Source organism: Podarcis melisellensis, assembly GCF_964234715.1.
Source record: "Podarcis melisellensis genome assembly, chromosome: 3".
NCBI lineage: Eukaryota > Metazoa > Chordata > Lepidosauria > Squamata > Lacertidae > Podarcis > Podarcis melisellensis.
In genome coordinates this window covers 31,624,854-31,650,724 of record NC_138530.1, presented here as the reverse complement: position 1 = coordinate 31,650,724, position 25,871 = coordinate 31,624,854, and the positions used below count along the sequence as shown (strand labels likewise).

General features: G+C 40.0%; 1 protein-coding gene across 3 annotated transcripts; it reads left to right on the top strand.

Annotated features, from left to right (window-relative positions):
* Positions 1-283: 283 nt before the first annotated feature.
* LIN9 (lin-9 DREAM MuvB core complex component) lies at positions 284-24,966 on the top strand. 3 transcript variants are annotated; one of them, XM_081905697.1, is made up of 15 exons: positions 284-420; positions 9,783-9,815; positions 10,109-10,203; positions 10,582-10,686; positions 11,934-12,067; positions 12,913-13,038; positions 14,764-14,921; positions 16,561-16,694; positions 16,916-17,035; positions 17,195-17,296; positions 17,576-17,656; positions 19,929-20,054; positions 22,477-22,659; positions 23,096-23,193; positions 23,557-24,966. In XM_081905697.1, the coding sequence occupies exons 1-15, from the start codon at positions 342-344 to the stop codon at positions 23,660-23,662; spliced, it is 1,680 nt and encodes a 559-aa protein (XP_081761823.1). In that variant the 5' UTR covers positions 284-341; the 3' UTR covers positions 23,663-24,966. The 3 variants fall into 3 exon arrangements, with proteins under 3 accessions (XP_081761823.1, XP_081761824.1, XP_081761825.1); XM_081905698.1 differs by lacking the exon at positions 284-420 and adding an exon at positions 1,635-1,683; XM_081905699.1 differs by lacking the exon at positions 284-420 and adding an exon at positions 3,722-3,966.
* Positions 24,967-25,871: the final 905 nt, after the last annotated feature.

The window sequence follows — 25,871 nt, the reverse complement described above, 5'->3', positions numbered from 1 at the left end:
CCTGAGAGCAGATTACGAGATGCACAGCCCGGTGGCTCTGCGCGTCATCAGCCCCGACCATGCCCACGACTGCAAGACGCGTGTCAGAGGGGGAGCCCTTGCACCCGGGGCGGCAGGGAAGCCAGCGCTCTTCCCAGTCCCGGCGCTGGGAGTTCTCTCAAGCCGCTACGAAAGAGAGCCGACAGCCGCGCTGTAGCCAAGCGGAGCGCGCTCCCGGCCGCGCCTGCCTTCGCGGGCACCTCGGCGGTGGCCCGGGCAAGCTGCTTGAGCGGCTTGGCGCGCCCCTGCCGCCCCGGTTCCGCCAGCCAGGCGGGCTGGAGGACTCCGTCTCCTCCCCCACAATGCACCGCGACAGGCAGCCTTTGAAAAAGCGGCGCGGCTCCTTCAAGATGGCGGAGTTGGATCAGCTGCCTGACGAGAGTGAGTAGCGACCCGCGGCGCCCCTCGCCCCGTCCCGCCGCTCGGCCCCTTGCTCCGCCGCCGCTCCTCAAAGGGCGGTCCCGGGGACGGGACCCTCCGCCTGCTCCCTTTTCCCGGCCCTGAGCCGCCCAGGTTGCTCCGGCTGCCGCCGGCGGCGGCGCTCGCTACTGCTGCTGCTGCTTTTGCTGCTGCTGTTGTTGTGGGAGCTGTGCGGGGCCGGAGCCACAGTCTCCTCCTCCCTCAGTGCCCGGCCTAGTGCAGCTCTCCAGTGGCCTCCCCTCCGCCCGCACCCCGGAGCTGCCCTCTTCGGGAGGCGGTGGCGGGCAGAGGCCAGCAGAGCAGGGCCGGAAGCCGCTGTTATATAACCTCCACTTCTCCTGTCGGGGGTGAGCCGCACCCTGCACCCCCAGTCTTGGTGCAGGCCGGGGCAGTGCCCGGGGTGGAAAGGGAGGCGTGGAAGCTTCCCTAGGCCGGGCAGCGAAGTATTGCGTGCAGGGCAGGTGGCTGCCACTGACATTGCACCTCTCCGGGAGAGGCAGTGGAAATAAAGGGTACAGCAACCACCACAGCGCAGTTGGGGAGGTCTCTGACCTGCCATGGGCATCCTGCCCCGGGGGTTTGACATGACACTAACCTTCGATGCTTTGGGGGTGGTTTAGGTGCTCACCCTTTTTCACTACGGAACGTCCTGCTGCTTAGGAAGAGAGTTTCTTAACCAGGATAAATAAAGCATTGTTTTTCACTCTCCTCTTGTCCATAGCAGCAGGATAGTGAAAGTGACAAAGGAGAGGTCCATATTGTTGTTTCTCTTGTGTACGTCAACTAGTAATTTAGCAACCTCTGAATTTGGAACCAAGGTAGTGGTAGCGCATTGTTTTGTGCAGTACTTTTTTCTGTGGGGTACACATACCCCTAAACATTTTGTGAATCTAAGTTTGGCCGCATTGAGGGGCAGTATTTCAATATGAGTAAGAAAATGAGAGTACCCCTCAACATTTTTTTAGGGATAAAAACCACTGGCTTTTTGGCTGATCACTTGACAGGGTTGAATATGCTTCCTAGAGTTGGCTTGCTATGTATGTTGCACCATGGAAAACTGTGGCATGGTATATTGAGAAGTTCCATGTATGTGGAGGAGGGGGCATTCAGGTTGTCCAGGGAAGCAAAAACAAGTATATATCTTCCTGAGGAAGCATTTTCGTTGAATCTGGCAGATGGAAGGCACAATGTTTCTCAGCTCAAAAGAGTAAAGCAACTTCACAGGTAAATTGCTCCGAGAGTTCTACTATAGGGTGGTGTGCCAATGTAAGCAAATAAAAAAAAGAGTGAGTAAGCACTGGATATAGAAGACTGGTGGCTCATATTATCAATATAAAAATAATGCATATCCTCTGATGCATTTATTATATGAAGGATTGGGAACTGCCACAGAAATTAATCCTGAGACCGGTCAAGATTCACTTAACCTTTTATTGTGTTTATGTAAAAAAGTAATCAGAGTATTAACAAAAAAGTAACCACAGTATGACATCCATACTGTGGATGTCATTGTAAACTTCTTTCTAAGGAATAGGAACACTTGGGTGACCTCCATATAGTATTCTGTGTTGAATTGGTGGAAATTGATGCAGGTTTGCATGTATACATACACTGAAAATTACAGTGGTACCTCGGGTTACATATGCTTCAGGTTACAGACTCTGCTAACCCAGAAATAGTACCTTGGGTTAAGTACTTTGCTTCAGGATGAGAATAGAAATCGTGCTCCGGCGGCAGCAGGAGGCCCCATTAGCTAAAGTGGTGCTTCAGGTTAAGAACAGTTTCATGTTAAGAATAGACCTCCAGAACGAATTAAGTACTTAACCTGAGGTACCACTGTACTGTGTATATGAAAACAAGAAAATGAATACAAAACATGAAATCTTACTGCATATGGACTCATTCAGTAGTTATGCAGGTGGTGGCCAAAGATCTGTTCAAATGTGCAGGAAATAATGCAAGGCGATATATTGTATGTACTATACACTCAAGTTCACAACTGTGTGGTGGTGCAAAAGTTGAAGCTTAAAGAAAAACAGTGAATTATATAAAATTGTGTTTATGGACAAACTATCAATGACTTTGAAGTTTGTTGTGCATATAGGCTATAATAGTGAATTGTGTTTGTCTAATGTGCTATACAGTAGATTAAACAAAGAACTAAATCATTAGTATGTGGGAAAACTGTACAATAGTAATAAAATTATTTCAAGTTATATTTGTACATTTGAAAGTAAGGAAGTTGGGTTATTTTGGTTACTGTTTATTATGATTGGTAAAACATACTCAGTGTATTAGGTGATATCAAATGTTAGTCATTCTCAGTAGGTCCATTAGTTCCACATGACAAGGTGTAAGGGTCATTTTGAAAGGTATTTTCTAGTCTGATATGATTTGGGGCTATCATTTAAACTTACTCCTTTTCATAAGGTGACACTAATGAGTGGGAATGCACCATGTTTATATACAGGCGTTTTGTACTGGGAGATGCATATATGAAAATGACCTGTATGAGAATTCTTTAATGAGAACATTCAAGGCATTTCTTTGTATGTGTAATATTGAATCAGGTACCTATCATTTGCACTAAAACTAATCTATCTACATATTAACTTGCATGATCCCAAGTATAATATGTGCATCAAGCAGAAGGCATCAACATCATGTCAGAGATGACCACTCGCTAAGGAATTGCACAGTGCATCTATATACCAAATATCTTGAGAAATTCACCCTAGCCAGATGTTAGAGGAAGGCAATTACAGCTTGTTGTCTACTCTGACATAGAAGAAATTTCCTTCCCACTCCAAGCATGATAATCAGAAAATTCAAGATCCATCTTCATTAGCACATGCAACCACCTTCCGAACATCATGTCATTAACAAGATATGAACATGTATTTAGATCATTGGCCTTCAACTGGTAGGCCAGGACCCACTACCAGGTTGCAGCTTGATTTAAGTTAGGTCACAACAGCAGCACTACCACCATTCAAATATAAGGGGGAAATTAAGAACTGGGTTTCCAAATGCATGTTTGGGTTAACGTTGGTCCTTGGTCTGAAAAAGTAGAAGACTACTGATTTAGATAACACAGTTATCTAAATAACTGTTGCTTGTCAACCTATTGCGCAAATCTTTTGGCAGTATGGAACTGAACAACATAAAGCTTTATCTTTTGTTTTTTTAAAAAATGCAGGTTTCTGCTCAGTAAACTGATTTTTTTTTATAAGGATACATGGGTCCAGTCCAGATATCCCCCAAAGAGCATTCTGAAGGACACAGCTGCCTGGAGGAAGTACTGTAGTGTTGGTGCAGCCATGCTGATAAGTAGTTTGCGTGATGACTGCATTCACATAAATAATAACTGCTAAGTGCTACTCATAATCATTCAAGCCAGAAGTTCCTTCCTCTACATAAGGTGCATCTGTTGGGATGTTCTGCATCAACATCTAAACAAAGCTGTCAATTCCCATTAGCCCAGGCCAGAAAAATGAAGCAAAATAGGTAAATTAAGCTACATAAACTAAACTTAATTGGCTCACTTGGGAGGAGTAGGGTGCTGAGATCGTCTTCTTATTCAATCATTTGTGGTGTAACAGCTTTCTATTAAATTTCCACATCCCACTCTCCACCAGCTTCACAAAGTGATAGGTAGGCTTTTGTAGTTAGATAAACGTTTCTCAACCACTTTCATACCTTGACTCTAAAAACATTTGCAAATAAGTCCTGTTCAAGTGTAATGGAACTTAACTTACCATCAAGAAAGTAGCCTAAGATCATAATCTGGTAGTGTGATTCAGTAGTGCTGGCAAATAATGACTGTTCTAGTACAATTCTTGCAGTATTGCATACTAATTGTTACTGCCTTCCTAACTGGTTTCATCTGGGTCTGTGCTAGACTGGTGTGTGGGCTATCTGCTCAGCATGCTTCCAGCTTACTGCTCACTCGCTCTCTTTCTCTTCTGTTTGTGGTCTTTGAAAATACAGGTGTGTGATACTGTATTGCATTATAACATCTGAGTCTTGGGACCTGTGGCTAATCTGTGAGAGTAAAACCGATCTTTTATCATTACTGTACAACATTGCACAGGGACAGAGGGAAAATCAATGTTGTCAGTAAGATTTTCCTTTGTGTCATCATCGCTTGCATCCACAGGGATCTTGACTCCGCTGTTATAGTAATGGCTCTCAAGGGGTGTCCAAAGCACTGTCTAGTCCTGTTGAGTTGGATGATTTTCAGTTGGTAAGGCTTGAGGATGTGGACAAGATATATGGATCGGTCAAGGAAGCCGCTTGAGCTCTTGCCCATCTTGACTAATAAAAACTAGCAGAGAGAGTACTGTGATGGGGGTGGTCCCTGCCTGCTTGAAAGAAGCCATTGGTAAGACCACTCCTTAAGAAGCCCTCCCTGGATTCAGAAAAATCTAAGTAAATTACTGGCCAGTTGCCAATCTCCCCTTCTTGGGCAAGGTTCTTTAGGAGGTAGTCACCGACCAGATCCGGATGCTCTTGGAGGAAACTGATTTTCTTGATCCGTTTCAAATTTTGGCATAGAAACTTCTTTGGTCGCCCTGTATGGTGACCTTTCTTGGGAGAGAAACAGGGGAAATGTGTCCCTGTTAATTCTCCTCAACCTCTCAATGGCTTTTGATACCATAAACGATAGTATCCATCTGGAGCAACAGTCAGAGTTTGGGGTGCATAGCACTGCTTTGCATTGGTTCCGGTCATACTTGGATGGCCATTTCCAGAGGGTGATGCTTGGGGAGTGTTCTTCTGCCCTGTGGAACCTTCAATGTGGGGTTCCTCAGGATTCAGTTTTATCCCCTATCCTGTTTAACATCTACTTGAAGCCGATGAGTGGGAGAATCTGGAGTTTTGGAGTGCATTGTCAGCAATAAGCGGATTGCACACAGCTCTACTCCTTTATATCTGCAGGTATAGCAGTAGATGCGATGGACTATTGTATTGCCTCAGTAATGGACTGGATGAGAGCCAACAAACTGAAACTCAATTCAGATAAGACTGAAGCACTGTGAGTGGGTGGTTCTCTAGACTGGATGGATAGGAGATTGCCTGCTCCTAATGGGGTTACACTCCCTCTGAAAGAGAAGGTACATAGCTTGGGGGGTAATCCCAGATCCTTTGCTGTCACTTGAGGCTCAAGTGGCCTTGATGGCACAGGGTGCCTTCCATTAGCTTTGTCTTGTGGCCCAGCTGTGCCCCTAATCTGGACAAAGATAGCCTAACTTCTGTCTTCTGTTCTCTGGTAATCTGTAAATTAGATTACTGCAATGCGTTCTACATGGGGCTGCCTCTGAAAATGGTTTGGAAACTTCAGCTGATGTAGAATTTGGTGGCCAAGTTGCTCACCAGGGCAAGACGGTTTGAACATACTACACCAATCTTGGCCCAACTGCACTGGCTACCAATTGGCTTCCGGGCCCAATACAAAGGGCTGGTTTTGACTTGTAAAGCCTTAAATGGCTTAGAACTGCAATAACTCAAGGATCGCCTCTCCTCATTTGAACCGACCCAGACCCTGTGATCATCATCTGAGCCCTTCCCCATGTGCCCTCTCCATGAAAGGACCAGAAGATAGCAGCACAAGAACAAGCCTTTTCTGCAGTGGTTTCGCATTTGTGGAATTCACTTCCCAGAGAGGCTTGCCGGGGGCCTTCATTACATAACTTTAGGTGCCAGGTGAAAACATTTCTCTATAACCAGGCCATTGCGTGATTAAACATTTAATGGCCTTTTAAATGTGTCTATGGGAAGGGAGGTTATTGGGAGTTTTTATGTATTATGTGTTCTCATTTTGCATTTTTGTGTTGTGAACTGTTCTGTGATCCTTGGATGAAGGGCAGTATATAAATATAATAACTACTACTAATAATATTTGCTATTTTTGGCTTCTGGTGCCTATCTTCTCCACTCAGATTTGACTCATGGGACACCTAAGACTGTATTTCTGTCCCACTGGAGCACACTGTCTTGAACTGCTACATTATAGTAGAGTCTGATAGGTTTGGGGTTTACTAATTTATCGCAACTGTTTGCAAATTTTCTGTGGACCAGCATCCCACACACCTGGTCCTATTCTTTAGCTTTGCACAGGCAACCATAGCATTGGACTGTTGGAGAGTTTGTGTGAACGCTTTTATTTTGTAAATTACAGCAGCTTTGGCAACATAGCATTTCCCCCCCAAAAGCTGATGTGCATCTAGAAAAGTAGCAGTTTCTTTTACTATCCTATAAATGTATCGCTCACTTCTTGTCCATGAAGGCAAGCAAAACAGTGATGTTATCCATCAAAATAGGTTCTTACCTGGTAGAAATATTGCCATGTTCTGTTTTTGTATGTATTTGGAGAACTGCAGTGGTGATGTAAAGCTTTTAAAGCATTTTCTTCTGGCAACTCACACGTCTACTGTAGTTAAGGAGACCGTGAGGAATGTCTCCATTGTTATCACTGCTTTGCACGACATTTTTATACATGCATCTCCTAATACAGAATGTTTATATACTGACAAGGCCTTCTGTTAGGAAGGAATAACCTTGACTGATTCTGTCATAACTATAGTTCATAACTACAGTTCAGAATGACTGTAACACTTTATGTTTTTGTCTTACATTTAGTGATATCCTCAGCCATGGCCAAACTTTGCCCTCCGGCTGTTTTGGGACTACAATTCCCATCATCCCTGACCACTGGTCCTGTTAGCTAGGGACGATGGGAGTTGTAGTCCCAAAACAGCTGGAGGGCCAAGTTTGGCCATGCCTGAGCTAAGTCATACTCATAGTAGACTTATCAAAAGCAATGGACTGAAATCCATTCAATGACCAACTTGTAAGTAAGACTAATATTGGTTATCACCCAGTAAGTTTAGAATATGTTTTATTCACCACAGTAAATAGGCTTGCCATATGTCAGGAAAACTCCTGACATGTCTTGGTTTTCAGGTGTAAAAATGGCATCGGGGGGGATTTTGCTGAATTGGCAAAATGTCAGAGAAATCTCGAATGTATGGCAATGCAATGGAAAAAGCAGCGGAAACAGCTCCCAAAGCTTAAAACCACTATTTGGGGGGGGGGGGCGGTTTCCCCAAAAAAGCTCAACAATTTTGGTGGTGTTCTAAAATATTAGCTGCAAATCTTGCTTTTCTGTGCGAAACATCTGAACAGCTAATGCTCCTTACTTTCAAATCTGCTACAAATATTATACTTGTAACAATTTTATTAAGCTTATTCCCTGCTGTGTGTTTGTTTTCCTGGCCTACCACCTTTTCACATATATAATGAAAACACTTTAAAAGAATGTGTATTATTTTACAGTTTTCTTACATGCTGAAGGTTTGAGGGATTGAGGTGATAATCAAAGAATGAATAACATTGCTTTGCCAGTTCTTACCTGTTTGTTGTCCTTCCTATGCTGTACATATGAACATATGAATTTTAGGGGAAATATTAGTAAAGATAAGACCTTGCATCTTCACTAATATTTCCCCTTACAAATTATTAATCAGCACAATGTGAAATTTGTTACTCACCTAGAAGTGAGTATGAAGATCATGTCTTAGTTCATATCATAGAAAGCAGGTGAGAGGGAATAACGATGACAGAATTGGAATGTACATTGGAGGTTAAGGATATACTAAAGCACTTTCCTTTTGTATCCTCTTCTCTATCATGAAAAAATGTTAGCACTGCATAAATAAACTCATTATTTCAATCTAAAGTAAACAAGGTTTGAACCGTTTCAGGTCCCTAATGCAAATTGTTTATTAGGCCATTTTTACTGCTGGCAGCTGGTGCTGATGCTTACATATTGAAATTGTAGTAGTGAAATAATGGAACAGAGGTTTACCAGTTTATCACATCTACCAACTTAGCTGCATGAACAGTGTATTACTGCTATGTTGCATGGTTTCATTTTTTGGCTTACTTTGACTTTATAAAAAAAATTCCTTCCAGTAGCACCTTAAAGACCAACTAAGTTAGTTCTTGGTATGAGCTTTCATGTGCATGCACATTTCTTCAGATACAGGTATCTGAAGAAATGTGCATGCACATGAAAGCTCATACCAAGAACTAACTTAGTTGGTCTTTAAGGTGCTACTGGAAGGAATTTTTTTTGTTTTGACTATGGCAGACCAACACGGCTACCTATCTGTAACTTTGACTTTATAGTTGAAGAGATTGTATTCGTGCTCCTTGGATGAAACCACAAAATATGGTTTGCTGAATATCAGGAAGTTAGTAATTAGGGGATTAGCAAAGGGACCAGGGCAACGGAGCACAGTCCTTGTTCCTTTACCATCATACAATAATTTTACATTATATGTGTGAAATAACCCTGGCGTTAATGTGCTTCTGGGCTGTATCTAGTTGGTGTTCCTCCACCAAAAGAAAACTCTTTGATCCAGTGGGAACTTAAATTAGTAGACGATGAATTGGAGTGATTTTCAGAGATTTTCCCTTCAACCTAGGCCCGTTGGCATTTACAAAGATGTCTGCAAATGTGACATGAAGACTGGCAACATTAACCCCACCATGTGGGAAACCCTTGCAGACAACCACAGTACCTGGAGACAACCAGTCAGGTTGTGTGTCCACAGCACTGACCAGAGAACAAATGACTGCTGCAAGGAGCACAGAGAGAAGAAATGCCATGGTGCATCTGCAGCAGTACATCCAATGCCTTCATCTGCCCCAGTTGCAACAAAACATGTCTCTCCTGCATCAGTATCTACAGCCACAGCAGGCACTGCAACCTTCCAACAGTTTGACTTCACCCCCAAAGGCATACACTTTCCATTGTCTCCCAAGACAGACAAATGCCAACCCCCTTCAACTCCATACCTGCTCAAATCTGCTATGGATCCTTCAGTGCAGTATGGGAGATGGTGTGGAATCTGCAGGGGGAATTACCAAAGATCACCTCAGTTCTTATTCTGTTGATGGTAGGTTCTGCTGGATCAAAGAGCCAGTGGAGGGATACCAGTTGGACACAACTGGTATTTATACTTTATACTTTGAATTTGACGTAGCTGTCATAGCTACACTTCTCTGATGAATTCTATGTGAGCATGCTGAGGATGTTTTCACAGAGAATCCTGATCTTCCCAGAAGTACATATTCCCTGAATTCATACTTCCTTGGTTGGAAGCCATAATAGTTGATCAGGCTGGAGCTTGTTTACATTTGTAAGGCATTTCCCTATTAAGAAAGAAAAATAAATTAGCTATAAATGCTGAAAGAACTGTGAATCCACTGTCAGGAAATATTGTTCCCTTATTGGATTTTTTTACTTATTTCAGGTTCATCAGCAAAAGCTCTGGTTAGTTTGAAAGGTAAGACATACCATTTATTTTTAATTTGTTGTGGAAAGTAAAAGTTCAGTCATGGTGTGAATGAATATCTAAAGAGCACTTCATTCTTGAGTGGGAAGTCGGCTACATTTTCAAAATAGAAAGATAACATAATTTTTAAAAATTAAACAGAGGTTTTTTACAATGTGGTTATATCTTTAATGTTAAGAATGGTAAACTTTTAAGTTTTCATTTGTACAGTAAAGGATTTTTAGAGAACATTATATTAATTTTACATAGGAATAATAATATTTATGATTTATAACTTAATACAGAAGGAAGTTTATCAAATACATGGAATGAAAAATTCAGTTCCTTGCAGAAAACACCCATTTGGAAAGGCAAGAATGCAGGATCTGCTGTAGAAATGGTAAGGAGCAACACTGACCTATATTAGTAGTCTTCTAGTTTTCTTTCCTTTGGCCGTTAAATTTTTTAAGAATAAACATTTTTCCTGGTTTCGTAAGCGCAGAGTAGCAGTATAAAATATGACATTACGTTGAGTACTGTAACAGTTGTACAAAAGGAAGCCAGCTGTTTAGGTAAATTTGCTTTCAGCTAAGTAAAATAAGCAAGGTGAGGGAAACTAGAGGCCACAAAAGTCTGTAACTGTGCTACATAGATCAAGATTATGTTATTATATTAAAGGAAGCATCTTCTGCGTGTTTATCATGGGTTTGCTGTATTGCAGGAAAGCGCGTTGTGAAACTTTTCAGTTGATTGAGTCAGATTTTTCTTTTTGCTCCAGCCCTTCAGAAGTTCAAAACGAAGTCGGTCCTTTTGTGAGGAAGAGGAAAGGCAAATGAATACACGATCACCCAAAAGAAACCAGAGAGTTGCAATGGTTCCCCAGGTATGTTAATCTGTAAAGTTTGTTGCATTCATTGATAGGTAAACTAAACCTTCTCAGTTTCCAGTTTATTGCAAAAATCCAAACACATTCAAAAAAGGAGAAATATAGTAGTCATGGGATACTTCAACTACCGCAATATCTGTTAGAACTCAAACTCTGCCAAGAACAAATTCCTCCATTGCCTCACTGACAAATGGAAGAAGCATCAAAGGGATCATCTCTCTTGGACTTGGTCCTCACCAACAGGGAGGAACTGATCGAAAAAATTAAAGTACCCGGAAGCTTGGGAGGAACTGATTATTGTCCTCTTGGGTTTCATTATACACAGGCAATGAAAACAGAGTGTAGTTAAACATCCATTCTGAACTTTAAGAAGCCTGATTTCAGAAAACTTAAGGAACTACTGGGTGAGATTCCGTGGTCAGAAATACTCAAAGAGAAGGGAGTCCAGGGTGGATGGGAGTTTCTTAAAGGTGAAAGATTGAAGGGACAAAGGCAGATAATTCCAACAAGAAAGATAAGTGGGCTGCACTTAAAGAAACCAGAGTGGCTGCATAAGGAGCTTACAGATGAACTGAGATTTATGAAGGACATGTAAAAAATGAGAAATCACGAAGAAAAGAGTATTCACGAGTAGCCAACAGTTGCAAGGAGAAGGTCAGGTGGGCCAAAGCTCAGAATGAACTCAAGTTTGCAACGTGGATTGGTTGCATTTCTATGCTGCTTTTCATTCAGATGAATCCCAAAGTGGCTTACAAACAATAAATAACAATAACATAGTAGATCTTAACAGAACATCACAAGTACGGCATAAAGCATATGAAATAATTAACAAATAATCAGTAAAACAGTTACAATCTATAAATCACTATTAGCAAAGCAGCAACTAAAAACTAAGACAAACGGTTCAGCTTGAACCAATAGATTCAAGTTACAAGAAAGGTGATCCCAACTAAACATCAGGCAGAACTTTCTGACAGTTAAGAGCGGTTTTAGAGTGGACTTTCCTTCCTTGGAGGTTTTTAAGTGCACAGCACTGCCCTTAAGACTTGTCCAAGTTTCTTGGAGGCTTTTAAGCAGAGGTTGGGTGGCCGTCTGTCATGTATGATCTACTTGAGATTCCTGCATTACAAGGACCTGGACTAGATGATCCTCAGGGTCACTTCCCACTCTATAATTCTGTGGTTCTGTTCTTTTAGTATTTCTATTAGTAACCTCTGGTTGTTTTTGTTCTTATTATTATCTAGAAGTTTACTGCAACAATGCCAACACCAGACAAAAAGGCATCACAGAAGATCGGTTTGCGGCTACGTAACTTACTCAAACTTCCTAAAGCACACAAATGGTGTATTTACGAGTGGTTCTACTCAAATATAGATAAGTATGTATGGCTTTTCATTTGTTAGTTTTAGATTACAATCCTATGCAGACATGGAAGCAAGTACCATTTACCTCAAAGGTGCTTTCTTCTGTGTAGGCATGTATGAGATAGCATTGTAAAGCAATATACTGGAATTAAGCTATTTGTATTTTCATATGGCTGCTTCATAGCTGTGCAGTGAAACTTGTGGTTGTTTTTTTAAAGCAAAATGGGGCAAAAATGGTTTTGTCAGATTTTAATACAGTTACAAGAATTAAATATTGCTCATCAGTTTCTCTGCAAAATGTTTTGCAATAGCAAGTTTTTTAAAGAGATAAGAAAATAATTGCTATATTCTTGCTAAGATATACCTTGGCCTGGTTCTTATCATCATTTTTGCCTACCTTATATTGGTGACAACTTAAAGCAATATTTCTAATGTTACAAAGCTTATTACTTTAATTTCTGAATAGTACAGTTGCTGGAGTCATAAGAGTAATAATGACTTTCATGGTTCTGTAAACTATATTATGCAAGGCAGAGTTTTAATAAATAGGAAAGTGTGTTTTTTTGTAAAAATGCCTTGTTCATTTCTAAATTGACTGCATTAGCTTCAAAATATTTTTCAGTTATAACATTTTAATTTTCAGTTATAACATGTTATAACATTTCAGTTATAACATTTTCCCTGTAAAATGAAGAAATTAATATTAAGCCCAAGATGACAAATGACTATAATTTAAACATTTAGGAAGCAAAATTCTCTAGTCTTAGGTATATGGAGGTAAAATTGTGTTGGCATGTCATAATACATTTTCTGAATGTACTTGAAAATATAATGACAGAATACCAATTGTTTTTAATAGGCCACTCTTTGAAGGTGATAATGATTTCTGCGTTTGCCTGAAAGAATCTTTTCCCAATCTGAAAACCAGAAAATTAACAAGAGTTGAATGGGGAAAGATCAGACGGTTAATGGGGAAGCCACGAAGGTAAAACATTAGCTTGAAAGACTGAAGGCTCTTTAGCTGTAGAGTTTTTGTGGGGAGTTGGTGGTGGTGGTTTTTGTTGAAGAGTTTCCTGGATGATTCATTTTAAAAAGTTGGTGCTTAATGGGTAATTTTAAGAATGTAGGATATGTTGCATAATCGTAATTGAGTATGTAGCCAAGTTTCAGCCTGATGATGAATGCAAAGCATTTGAGGAGTACAACTTAGCATATATAAGGACCTAAGAAGAGCCTACTGGACCAGTCCGCTGGCCCCTCTAGTCCAGCATCCTATTCTCAAAGTGCCCCACCCCTCCCCATACTGGACTGGGAGAGCATAACCATGTTAAGTATCTTGGCAGCTTTCAGTGCCGTGGACCATGACATCCTTATGCATAGGGCTGAGAAATGGGAACACAGTGTTTCCATTCATACCTAGAAGCTTGATTCCAGAAGATACCACTGGAAAACTACTTATTGGCTTATTGACATTTATGTTATGGGGTTGTGTAGGGTTCTGTATTGCTCTCCATTTTTAAACATCTACCTGAAACCACTGAGTAAGGTAATTCTGATTTTCGGAATAGGTTCTGTCTCTTATGTTCATCTGATTCTGGTATCAGGATGAGTAATGGACTGAATGAAGACCAGTAAAGCTTTATAAGAAAGCATAAATAACAGACAACCAGTACAGATGCTAAGGATTAGACCATTTTCCCTAGCTTCTTTAGGATGTGTTTATTATTATTATTATTATTATTATTATTATTATTATTATTATTCTGAGCCTGGGGTTGATAAACTGTTTAAGGATAGCCCCACAAATCAAATAGCTCCTGCTGACTTGAGGAAGAAAGCCGCAACAAAGGAGCAGGGTCTGTTTATATGGCATTCAGAAAGAATTTCAGCCATGGGCAAGGCAAGGCAAGGCAAGGCAAAAAAACAAAACAAAACACATCACCCATGTGATAACTGTTTCTTGTGACTATAGCACACTTCTTCTTGCAGTTGTTCTAAGACAACTATCCTGGTACTTTACAGCTCTAAAGGTTAGAAACCTTTTTAGGAATTCAAACCTAGATACCTTGGGCTGCAGTTTTATGTACACATAATCTGGGAATAATCCCCACTGAATGCAGTAGACTTACATAAACATGCATAAGATTGCACTGTTGATAGCCAAATTGTATGCCTTCAACCTCATAACCACTGTCTTCTGTCTGTACAGATGTCAGTTAGCTATTACTGCTTTCTCTTCAGTGCACAGTTGGCTTTGACAGGTTTCAGTTTTGCAAAGAAAGGATAAACATCTTGCATCTAACTGCATTTATTACCGACAGCCATCGTTTCTGTGTGTCAGTGTTTAGACATAGGGATAAACTATTATTTTCAGCACATACAGATTTCAGTTGTCAAATTCTCCTGCAGGGGGAACCTTTCCAGTCTGTGTACCACTTGCTTTCTGTTGTGCTGATTTCCCCCCTCAATGTAAAAAGTGTATAAAGGCAGTCGGTTTTATCCAACAAAGTCCACTTGCACATTGGAATTTAACCCCCCCCCCATCAGTGAAATCTGCGCCAGAGGGCTGAGGGAGGAAATTCCCATTGCAAAAGCAGATGTCCTTGTGTGACTGTTGGTTGCAACCCAATCTATCATACTTTTCAAGGATAAAGCTATAAGATATTTGAATAAATGAACATAAAGTAAAGAAATTACAATTGTTTTGCAGATGCTCTTCTGCATTCTTTGAAGAGGAAAGGTCCGCATTAAAACAGAAACGGCAAAAAATTAGACTTTTGCAACAGCGGAAGGTGGCAGATATATCCCAGTTTAAAGATCTTCCAGAAGAAATTCCGTTGCCACTAGTTATAGGAACAAAAGTTACAGGTACCTTTTCCCCATCTCTAAATTACACTACTGTTTTAATTAGTGTTGAATTCTGAAGATGTAGTTTAACTTGAAGTTATTTAAAGGAGTGAAGCTTTTACATCTCCACCGCTAGTACTGCACCATCTGTAAACAAGATTACCTTCCCTAGGTTTGGCATTTCAAATGACCCAAGTAGTTATAAGATACATGGCACACTCTTGCAAAACTTCTCTAGTCTTTGCCTGGACCATGTGGTTAAATCAAGGGCTAACTTCCATAATTCCTTTTAACCCACCCTGTCACTTCCATGACTGTTGTCTGCCACTATTTTCTTTAACTCATTGTGATGATATTACATCATTGGGAGTTTTCTGCTTACTGGTTCCAATAGTCTTTCTACCAGCCATCTAGAATGGGGGGGCCCAGCCTTGTCCAGAATTATAGAACAATTAGAATGCAGCTTTGTTTTAAATGTCCACCATTTGGGGTTTTAGTTTCACTTGTTTCCTGCCATGTTTATAATAGGGGCTTTGTATTCTCTGATTCCTCACAAGCACATAATTCTGATTCCTCATAATCTAATCTTCCATTTTCAAAAATGCAGGCTTCTAGCCTCCATAGCTATGTGAAGATAGGCTTTTACATTAGGCAAGCAATGCCTAGTGAAATCTTAGAAGCCAGAAAGGATTCTCTGGGATAGGGACAGGGGCCATGGTCCTACACCTGCCTTTTCCTCTCCCATTTAGAAAATCAGACTAAATTGTGCAAAATAAGATTTTTTTTTAATTTAAAACTTAATTTGCAATACTATACTAGCCACAGAATTCTGCTTTCCTGGTACAGGATTTGTTGAGGCAGAACTCTTGATTCCGTCATTAAATAGTAGATTCTATCATTAAATGGGGACGCAGGTAGCGCTGTAGGTTAAAGCCTCAGCGCCTAGGACTTGCCGATCAAAAGGTCGGCGGTTCAAATCCCTGCGGCGGGGTGCGCTCCCGCTGCTCGGTCCCAGCGCCTGCCAACCTAGCAGTTCGAAAGCACCTCCGGGTGCAAGTAGATAAATAGGGACCGCTTACCAGCGGGAAGGTAAATGGAGTTTCTGTGTGCGGCTCTGGCTCGCCAGAGCAGCGATGTCACGCTGGCCACGTGACCCGGAAGTGTCTCCGGACAGCGCTGGCCCCTGGCCTCTTAAGTGAGATGGGCGCACAACCCCAGAGTCTGTCAAGACTGGCCCGTACGGGCAGGGGTGCCTTTACCTTTACCTATCATTAAATAGTCGCCTTACTGTACCCATAGCTTTGGGGGACAGATGTATTGTTCTTTGGAGGAGATAGTGTTATGAGATGCTGTATGCCTGAGCCACCCTCCTAATTCCTGGTTCCAGCATAGATTCAGTTGTTGGAATAGTCAGCCTGGTAATGGTCTGTTAAGCATGGGTCATTAAGGAAACAAAGGAAATGGCTCTGTGCCACAGGGTGGGCCTTTCTCCCTCAACTATCTGTTAATTAGAAGGACAAAAGACCAGAGTTGAGTGATGTGAGCTAGAAACTGGATGCAGCTGCTTCAGGCTGGAAAGGCAGAGGAAGCCACACCTGATTTCTGTGGCATGCATCAATATTTTGCTCTGATTAAGACTGGGGGTTGTTTTTTATTTTAGCACGGTTACGTGGTGCTCATGATGGACTCTTCACTGGACAGATAGATGCTGTTGACACTCTTAATGCTACTTACAGAGTAACCTTTGAGAGGTCAGGGCTTGGAACGCATACAATCCCAGATTATGAAGTTCTTGTAAGTAATATCTACTTTTTTTAAAAAAGTCTGCAAGCATGTGAATTCTTTTCTCCCAGATGAATGTCATAATTTTATTTTACAAGACAATTCAAGAATAAAAGGCATATAGTATTTTTGTCAACTTTATTAATATATCTAAAATACATTTTCTTTTTCAAAATATTACTCTTAATCATAGTGAATTCTGCTTAACTTTTCTTCCTCTTTCTAACTTAAAGAGTAATGAACCTCATGAAACCATGCCAATTGCTGCCTTTGGACAAAAACAGCGACCTTCTAGATTCTTTATGACTCCTCCTCGGTTACATTACACACCTTCCCTCCAGTCACCAATTACAGTAAGTATCTTAAAGTGATTTTTTTTATTCATTCAGTAATTTGCTGCATTTTAAACCATCTGAAGCAAATTAAAGTATCATTTCAATAAATTCTATAGTTAACTAATACATAAGAATGAATGAAATAAAATGCTTAAGGCAACTTTCTTTGTTGCATAGGACAGTGATCCTTTACTAGGACAGTCTTCTTGGAAGAACAAATTTTCAGGCTCAGATAGTGAGACATTAGGTGGTTTTCCAGTAGAATTCCTTATCCAAGTGGTGAGTGTAAAATCCTTTTCTTTCAGTTTTATCTGTACTGATTTTGAGCATCTCCAAAAGTTAAAATCAGTTTAATTACTTTATACATGGCTGTCAAACATCTACAATGACGTTCCATAAATCTTTGAAAGCCAGATTATATCATCTGTACATTTAATTTGTATCTTGGTCATCTGATTTATATCCACAACAATAGTTTGCTAAGTTTTTACTTTATAATGTATTTTACAATCCACTGATCCTATATTTATTCTGATATGCTTTCTCTGTTTTCTGCAGACCAGACTATCAAAGATTCTTATGATCAAAAAGGAACACATCAAGCAATTAAGGGAGATGAACACAGAAGCAGAAAAATTGGTAAATATATATATATATATATATATATATACTTGTGTCAGCTGTTTTGTAAAGGTTACACGGGGCTCAAGGAGTTCTAAAGGTGTATGCTTCTTGTTTAAAGAAGTTCAAACAAAGGAAGATCTGTAACAGAATTTGGATTGAAGGCCCCATGCCCCATCCCCCTGAGCCTCCAAGCCCCAGTTTGAAAGTTTTAACTCTCAGATCTAGGTAAGAGTGGGAGAATACTTGAAAATAATTTGTTCTTAGTAGCAGCTTTTCTCAGTATTGACATAAAGAATAAACTATATATTTCTAAGATGTTCTTTCGTGGCTATCTTTTATTATTGTTTATTCAATTCCTATACCATCCTTCATCTGAGGATCACAGGGTGGTTTACGATAAAAACATACATAATATAATAACAAACAAAAGCAATACTCTTTCCCCACCCCAGTTTAAAAAGCCATAGATTGTTGCAGAGTTTAGAGAAAATGAAAGATAAAGTGCGAGACTGGTTACACTATGCTCAGATTAAAGAAGTGTTTAAGAATGACAAAAAGTTAGGATTCCAGGTGGAGAAATCGAAGTTGGAAACAGAATTGTTAGAACCTAAGACCAAAGTACTTTCAAAAATGTATAATTTGCTGCTGAAATGGAACACACAAGACGAAATGGTTAAATCGGCTATGATAAAGTGGGCTCAGGATATTGGGCATAATATTATGTTTGAAGATTGGGAAAGGGTTTGGACCACTGGGCTGAACTTCACTGCATGTAATGCTCTGAAGGAAAATGTAATGAAAATGATATATAGATGGTACATGACCCCAGTTAAATTGGCCAAAATATACCATTCGTCTGATAATAAATGTTGGAAATGTAAGGAAAACAAAGGAACATTCTTTCACCTCTGGTGGACTTGCCCTAGAGTGAAGGTCTTCGGGGAAATGATATACAATGAGCTGAAAAAGGTGTTTAAGTATACCTTTACCAAGAAACCAGAGGCCTTCCTTCTGGGCATTGTCGGCCAGAATGTGTTAAAGAAGGACAGAACATTTTTTATGTACGCAACAACGGCAGCAAGGATACTCATCGCTAAGAACTGGAAATCTCAAGATCTACCCACACTGGAAGAATGGCAGATGCAGCTGATGGACTATATGCAACTAGCTGAGATGACTGGCAGAATCCGAGATCTGGGAGAGGAGAGGGTTGAAGAAGACTGGAAGAAATTCAAGATTTATCTACAAAAGTACTGTAATTTGGCTGAATGTTAACAAGGATGTCAGAGCAGAAATAATTGTCTACCATTAAAATAGATTTGAGTTTAATGAGAAGGGAAATAAGGAAAGTACATACTCCTTTTTGGAGAAAGGAAGAGACTGTATTTAAATGAATGGATTTAAGATTGTAAACAAAATGATAATTTGCTTGGAAACAATTTTATAATGATGCAAGTGGAAGCGGGAGACGTGAGGGAGTCCAAAGTAGTAATGAAAAGATGTTAAATAACCAATGTTGTTTATTAAATATACATTTGTATTAAAAAAACCTTAATAAAAATTTATATATTAAAAAAAAAATGAAAAGCCATAGATTGTTTAATTGGCCAAGGGCCTGAGCAAAGAGAGAATGTTTTCATCTGGTTCCTAAAAAGACGTCATGAAGGTGCCAAGCAAGCTTCCCTGGGGAAGAGCATTCAACAAACACAGAGCGACCTTATATTTGCTGTCACAGTTCAAATAAAAAATTGTAGCAAGTCCTGGTAGGAATCTTTCTCCATTTAAAACACCTTACAACACAACCCTATGCATGCATACTCAAAAGTACGGTAAATCCCACTGAGAACTGACAGGTAATTGTTTGTAGGATTTCAGCAGCACTAAATCTGAACTCAACCCAGGCTGTCTTGGGCATCCATCAGTTAAATAGGCATACAGTTGCTGCCCTGGACTTCCATAGAGGGAAGGGTGTAATAATTTTTTTTTAAATAAGCAGAATGTAATACAGTTCAGAAAATATCTACATCAGAAATTCAGAATTATTTGCAGGAATTGATTTTGAAAGGACCCTCCATTTGTTCGTTGATTAAATCTTCGTAGGAAATTTAAATACATTCTCACTCTTTCCTTAAGGTGGCTAGGGAATGCAGCAAGCATTTTTAAGAAGCCCTCATGTCAAAACTACTTGAAAATCAAATTGTTCTGAAATCTCGCTTTAATTGTGCAAGAAATAAACAAATTATTGATTTGTGCACTTAATTCTTTTCTTTCTCTTTTCTTTGCACAGAAATCCTACTCAATGCCTATTGGCATTGAATTTCAGAGAAGATATGCAACTATTGTCTTAGATCTTGAACAGCTGAACAAGGATCTAAACAAAGTTTTACATAAAGTTCAACAGTATTGTTATGAGGTAAAATCTTGCTATTCTATCTTTCCCAAATAGAGGATTATAGCCATTGGAAGAACCCATAGCAGCCTCAAAAACTGATATAGTTCAGTTGTAAAGCATCAGTTCTGCATGAAGAGTGTCCCTGGTTCAGTTCCTGGCATTTCTGGGGAAGACTGTGAATATCTCCTGTTTTGAATCTTGGAAAGCTGCCACAGCATGACTACAAAAGGATAAGCGTGTCTCTGAGCACATGCAGAATTCATTTCACCATGTCCTCTGCCAACATCTGCAACTAGGAGTAAAGACAGGGAGGCTTAAACCCCAGAACTTATCTCTCATTACTGAAAATTAGTGTTACGTTGCACAGGGCTAAATAATTAAGGCACCATATTAGTAACACAATATCACTACTGAAAAAGGAATGGAAGCTAAACCAAACCAAGTCCTACTCTTGAGGCCAAGTGAAGAGAGTGCATGCGGGCATGAACAGAGTGCCCTTCTCACTACACAAATACCTACCTAGTATAATGCAGTCAATATCTAGGTAACTAGTGTTGTTATTGCATTTATATCTCCTCTTTTCTCCAAGTTTCCTCAAGGTGGCATATACACTTCCCTCCTCCATTTTATTCTCACATCAGCCCTGTGAGGTATGTTAAACTAAGAGATAGTGACTGGCCCAAGATAACCCACTGGGTGTCATGGCTGAGTAGAGATTTGAACCCTGGTCTCCCAGGTCTAAGTCCCACACTGACCACTACACCATGCTGCCATGACTTGCAGGCATAAGAAACTGTTTTCTTTCATATTAGTAATTAAGGCATTGTTTCATACAGTGCCACTCTCTAGTGGGTAGACCAGGGGTTGTCAACTGGTTCCCTACCACCCACTAGTGGGTGTTTCAGGATTCTAGGTGGGTGGTAGGGGGTTCTACGGCACGGGCTGAATCCTCCTTCCATCGAGCACTACTGGGCGGTAAGGAAATTTTACCATCAAGAAAGATGCATTAGTGGGCAGTAGGTATAAAAAGGTTGACTACCCCTGGGGTAGACGGTGTTAGAAACTGAGATATGAAAGCTAGAAGCTAAATGGGACCTTAAACCTTGGTTATGGGTGCAACAACGGAATGTCTAGGCACGCTCTTTTATAACAAGAATACAAAGCTGAAAATGAATGAACTGCAGCTAAAATATTATGTTCACTTTTCACATGGTCTAGTTGTCCCCCTGCCCACCCCCCCTAATATTCTTAAGAGGGTCTCTTCAACAGTGGCAGTTTTAATCTGAAATATTAGGCACAGTACTGCGCCCAGAGCTCAAAAACTGCTCACGCTAATGAAATTCCCTGTCACAAAATGCGCTTAGAACAATGGGAGTTTCAAATACTACAAGCTTTATGCTCTCCACCATCTGTAATATTTCTTGAGAAAAGAATGGAGGGGGAATTGATATAGTAATAATTAAATCACTTCTGCCTGGATATCTGTTGGTATATGATTCTAAAGATTTCATCACTTTCTCTAGCAAAAGGAGGCCACTGCACAGAAAGAGCAGTATTGGTGCACTCAGCGGAAGCCTTACATTTGCAGAGGTCTTTAGTAGAAACCGAGAGAGAGAGAGAGAGAGAGAGAGAGAGAGAGAGAGAGAGAGAGAACCAAAACTCACAAACAGTCCAATGAGGGTTGAGCATGTTCAGTAACCACAGAATACTGAGTGTCAATTGGGGGAATAGAACACAGAATCATAGAAGAGGAGGGCATGGTCATATGAAACTAAGGACTTGAACATTTCTTGCTGCAACATTTACTTTTTGCAGTTCCCATTTCTGCGTGTGTGTGTGTGTGTGTGAGAGAGAGAGAGAGAGAGAGAGAGAGAGAGAGAGAGAGAGAGAGACTCCCAATTCACCTTGATTCCTTCAACTGTTTAGAAGCCTCTTCACATATTTGCTACATAACTGAATGAAATGCTTAACTGATATACACATGCAAGAGAATGAGGTAGTAAGTCTCTGATATGGTAGAATGGACAGTAGCAACTGAAATTGCAGGTGAGGGATGCTATTTAATTGCTTCCCCACAAATAAAAAGCTAGTATATCAGGTAGATAGCTCTTATTCCAGCCCACTCTATGCTAGTTTTCTGCTTGAAGGGATTTTTAAAGTGTAGGGGTCATTAAAAAATACATCCCATATCTGCAGTCTGAAGTGTTGGACACTATTCTATTAGTTCTATACACTACCATTTTCTGCTACTGTCCCTAATGGAGTGGTGGTGCTTTTAAAATGTTCAAATGCAAAACTTGTTCAGTCAGATATTGTTACATTAGATAGCATAACCTTTCCATTTTAAACAGAATATAAGTCAGCGATAATGTTAGAATATAGAACCTGGATGAACCCCTGTCAGACAAAATCTAATTCGATCCATGTTCATTTTCTCTCCCAGCTTGCCCCAGATCAGGGTCTACAGCCTGCAGACCATCCCACAGATCTGAGACGAAGATGTGAAGAAGAAGCTCAGGAAATTGTCAGACAGTCAAATACATCAACAACAGGACAGCCGTGTGTTCAGAATGAAAACCTGACGGATTTGATTGCTAGGCTTACAGCAATATTACTGCAGATTAAGGTAAATGGTACTGAGAGAATGAAAATACCGGAACATACTGTAATATGCTCACTCCCCCTGTTGAGGTGAGAGATGCTGCCAAGGCTCAATCTTGTTCCCAATGCTGAAACAGTAATGCTGGCCTCAGAAAAGTGTGGAAGTCTGCTACCCCTAATAACTAACTTCCCCCATACATACCACCCCAGCAGTTTTCAGAGAGGGACTTGGCTTGTCATTACATTTCCTTCTCAGAACCTAGTCGGTAGTGCTCCCTTTTTGTTTATGCACCCTCTGAGGACCTCATCAATGTCCACTAACCTCCTTTAGTCTCCCACCCCACACCCACTTTCAAGCAGGATGCACAAAGTGGCAGAGCAGTTTCCACAGTTTTTGGATTTTGTAAACAGCTGTAACATGTATTATCTCCTGAACCTCTATTTTTTTTCTTTTCTTCTAGTGTCTAGCAGAAGGAGGCGATCTAAACTCCTTTGAGTTTAAGTCTTTAACAGATTCATTAAACGACATCAAAAATTCCATAGATTCCACCAACATCAGGTAATTTCTTGTAGTGTTTTATTTATTGGTGTGCTTATTTGTATGTATACATCTACCTTTTAAAATGGGGGGGGGGCAGAGCTTATAGTAGCTTATAATACAAGCTTTCTGTAACACAACATTATAACAATAATTAGAAAAATTAATTTAAAACAGCAGCAAGACTTTAAAAACATTTATATCCCCAAAGCCAGGACAGATTAAAAAAAAAGTCCTGAACACACCCAATGTTGGGGGCATTGAGATCTCACTGAGATAGGGGCAATAGAATACGTGGGGGGGTGTATACTGAAAGACTGTAATACATTCAGTATGTTGAACATTTCAGAGATGCTGACAAACGAAAACTTTTTCTTTCTTTAGTTGTTTTCAGAATAACGTTGAGATCCACGTTGCACACATCCAGAGTGGCCTCAGCCAGATGGGAAATCTACATGCCTTTGCTGCAAATAACACCAACAGAGACTGAAAGAAACATTCACCTTAGTCCAAGTGTACAGAATGTAGTTATGAAAAAGCCTTCTTATATAAGCTTCACCAAATATCCTAACTGCTAGAAGAAATAGGAAAAGAGGATATTTTGAGATCCATTGTACTGCTTCTGAAGAAACCAGCATAAAATTACCAGCATTGCTATAGACTTCATCACTTGCTATGCACATACAGTATCTTGTTTAACAGCTAACCTTTAGTTATAAAAGTACATAGATATGTTGTTTTTTGAACTGAAAGTTATACAGACATGTTTTCTTATAATGTGAAGCAAGAATACTTTTCTTTTAAATTTATTTGCAACTATTCTGTCAACTATTGAGAGCTGTTTTGAAGAAGGAAGTGACACAGAGGTTGCATAGCAATCTCTTCTTGAAAGCCTAGTACTTGTGTCTCACTGCCTTTTGATTTTAGTTTCTGAAGAGTGCTGTGATTGGTAAAAAGCAGTGTGTATTCCTGTTCTCGCGAAGTGGCAGCAGGATATGCAAAGGAATGGGATTGGGTAGGTAGCTATTGTACACTTGTGGATACTGGGAATCCCTGTAAATCAGTTAATATCGTTTGAATGTCTTTATTTATCATAACTTATAAAAGTAATCTAATGAAGGAGTAGAAAAGGACTGCTGAATTCCCAGAAATTGGTATGACTTGCTTTCCCCCCTCCATAATGGGCAAAGTGTTCTAGTTAAGGTATTTCACACAAATAACTGGTAATATTTTTCCATTGATTTGTTGCACAAACTTAAACTAGATACCTGCTTATCAAGCAATTAACAGAGTTCATGATGCAGTTGGATAGCCAGTCCCCTGAACTGCCTAAATAAAAATAAAAAGCAAAGATCTGAGGAGTACACAGAAGTATCAATCTTGTAAAAAGGGTGTATTGAGTTGTTTATTTAGAATAGACTTGTAAAGCTTCAGTGTAATAAATTGTTTCCAGATTTGAATTTTTAGATAGCTGTAGCAATGTTTTGATTCTTTCACGCCTCATAAAATGAGGTCTTTTGTATGTTAATGTAAAAAGAAAATGTAAACAATTATTTTCAATTTAAAATTTTGTATAGTTTTAAAAACGCTTCTGTATTCTGTGTGTGTATTTGTGCTGCTTCAAAACTTAACTGCAGAGTCTATATTTAGCAAAACCTGTTCTTTTAAGAAATGCATAAATCTTTTATTCTCATTGAGTTATGTAAGTTGTAATGTTTTACTAAAATTGCAAAACATGAGCATTAGGCCTGAAATAGTCTTAAGACGTTTAGTTAATATATTTTCAGAAATTCATTTTTGGCCTGGTGATTTGAAAGGTGTGTGCACAGGTGGTGGAGAATGTTTAGATGGACTTTGAACTTCATCCAATGGGGGGGGGTGAAAGACTCCACGGTGTATTTTTCACTGCAACTTATATATTTCATAGAATGTATATGCTGCTAGATTGCAAAACAGCAACCACATAGTAGACCTAGTACAATGTCCCCAATTTCAGTCAGTTACCACATAACATTTTCATTATGGAAACAAAACCATTGGTAGCATAAAATGCCGGTAACCATAAAATTGAATTTTGTTATGGGGGGGGGGGGTTGCCTGAGCCAATGTTAGTGGATAGAACAGTAGTAAAACGCCTCATTTTTTCATAGACAATGGGGTCAGGAAAAGATCAATGTGTATGTGGTTTCAGCTCCTCTCACAAAGAGGAACAATTTGTATTTTTGTACACTCCTCTGGAAATCCTAGGACCTGACTCCTTATTTGGTTGTGAAATAACCACTTTGATTTTATAGGATTTGTGCTTTTAATCTTCATCTGCTGCTATAATTGCTGCTGTCAAGAGGTCTATGTTGTCTATATTTCTCAAAGGTACCTCAGTATACAATCTTGAGTCATATTCACAATAGAATTTCTTCAGTGTGTCTTTCTCCCAAGTCAGCGCCAGGTAAACCAAATTAACATAACCACCACCAGTGGTGCTATTAACTGAAATTGGTTTGATCTGCTTAAATCAGCATTCACTAACCCGGTGCCCTTGTTTTAGACTACAACTCCCATTATCCTCAGCCGGCCTCTGCATCCCCTTTTAACTGTGACAGCCTGGAACAACCCCTTTGTTTTTCAGTTTTACAACACTAAAGGACTAAATGACTTGGGGGCCAGGGGAGAGAAGTAGTAAGAATTTAAAGTGTACAAGC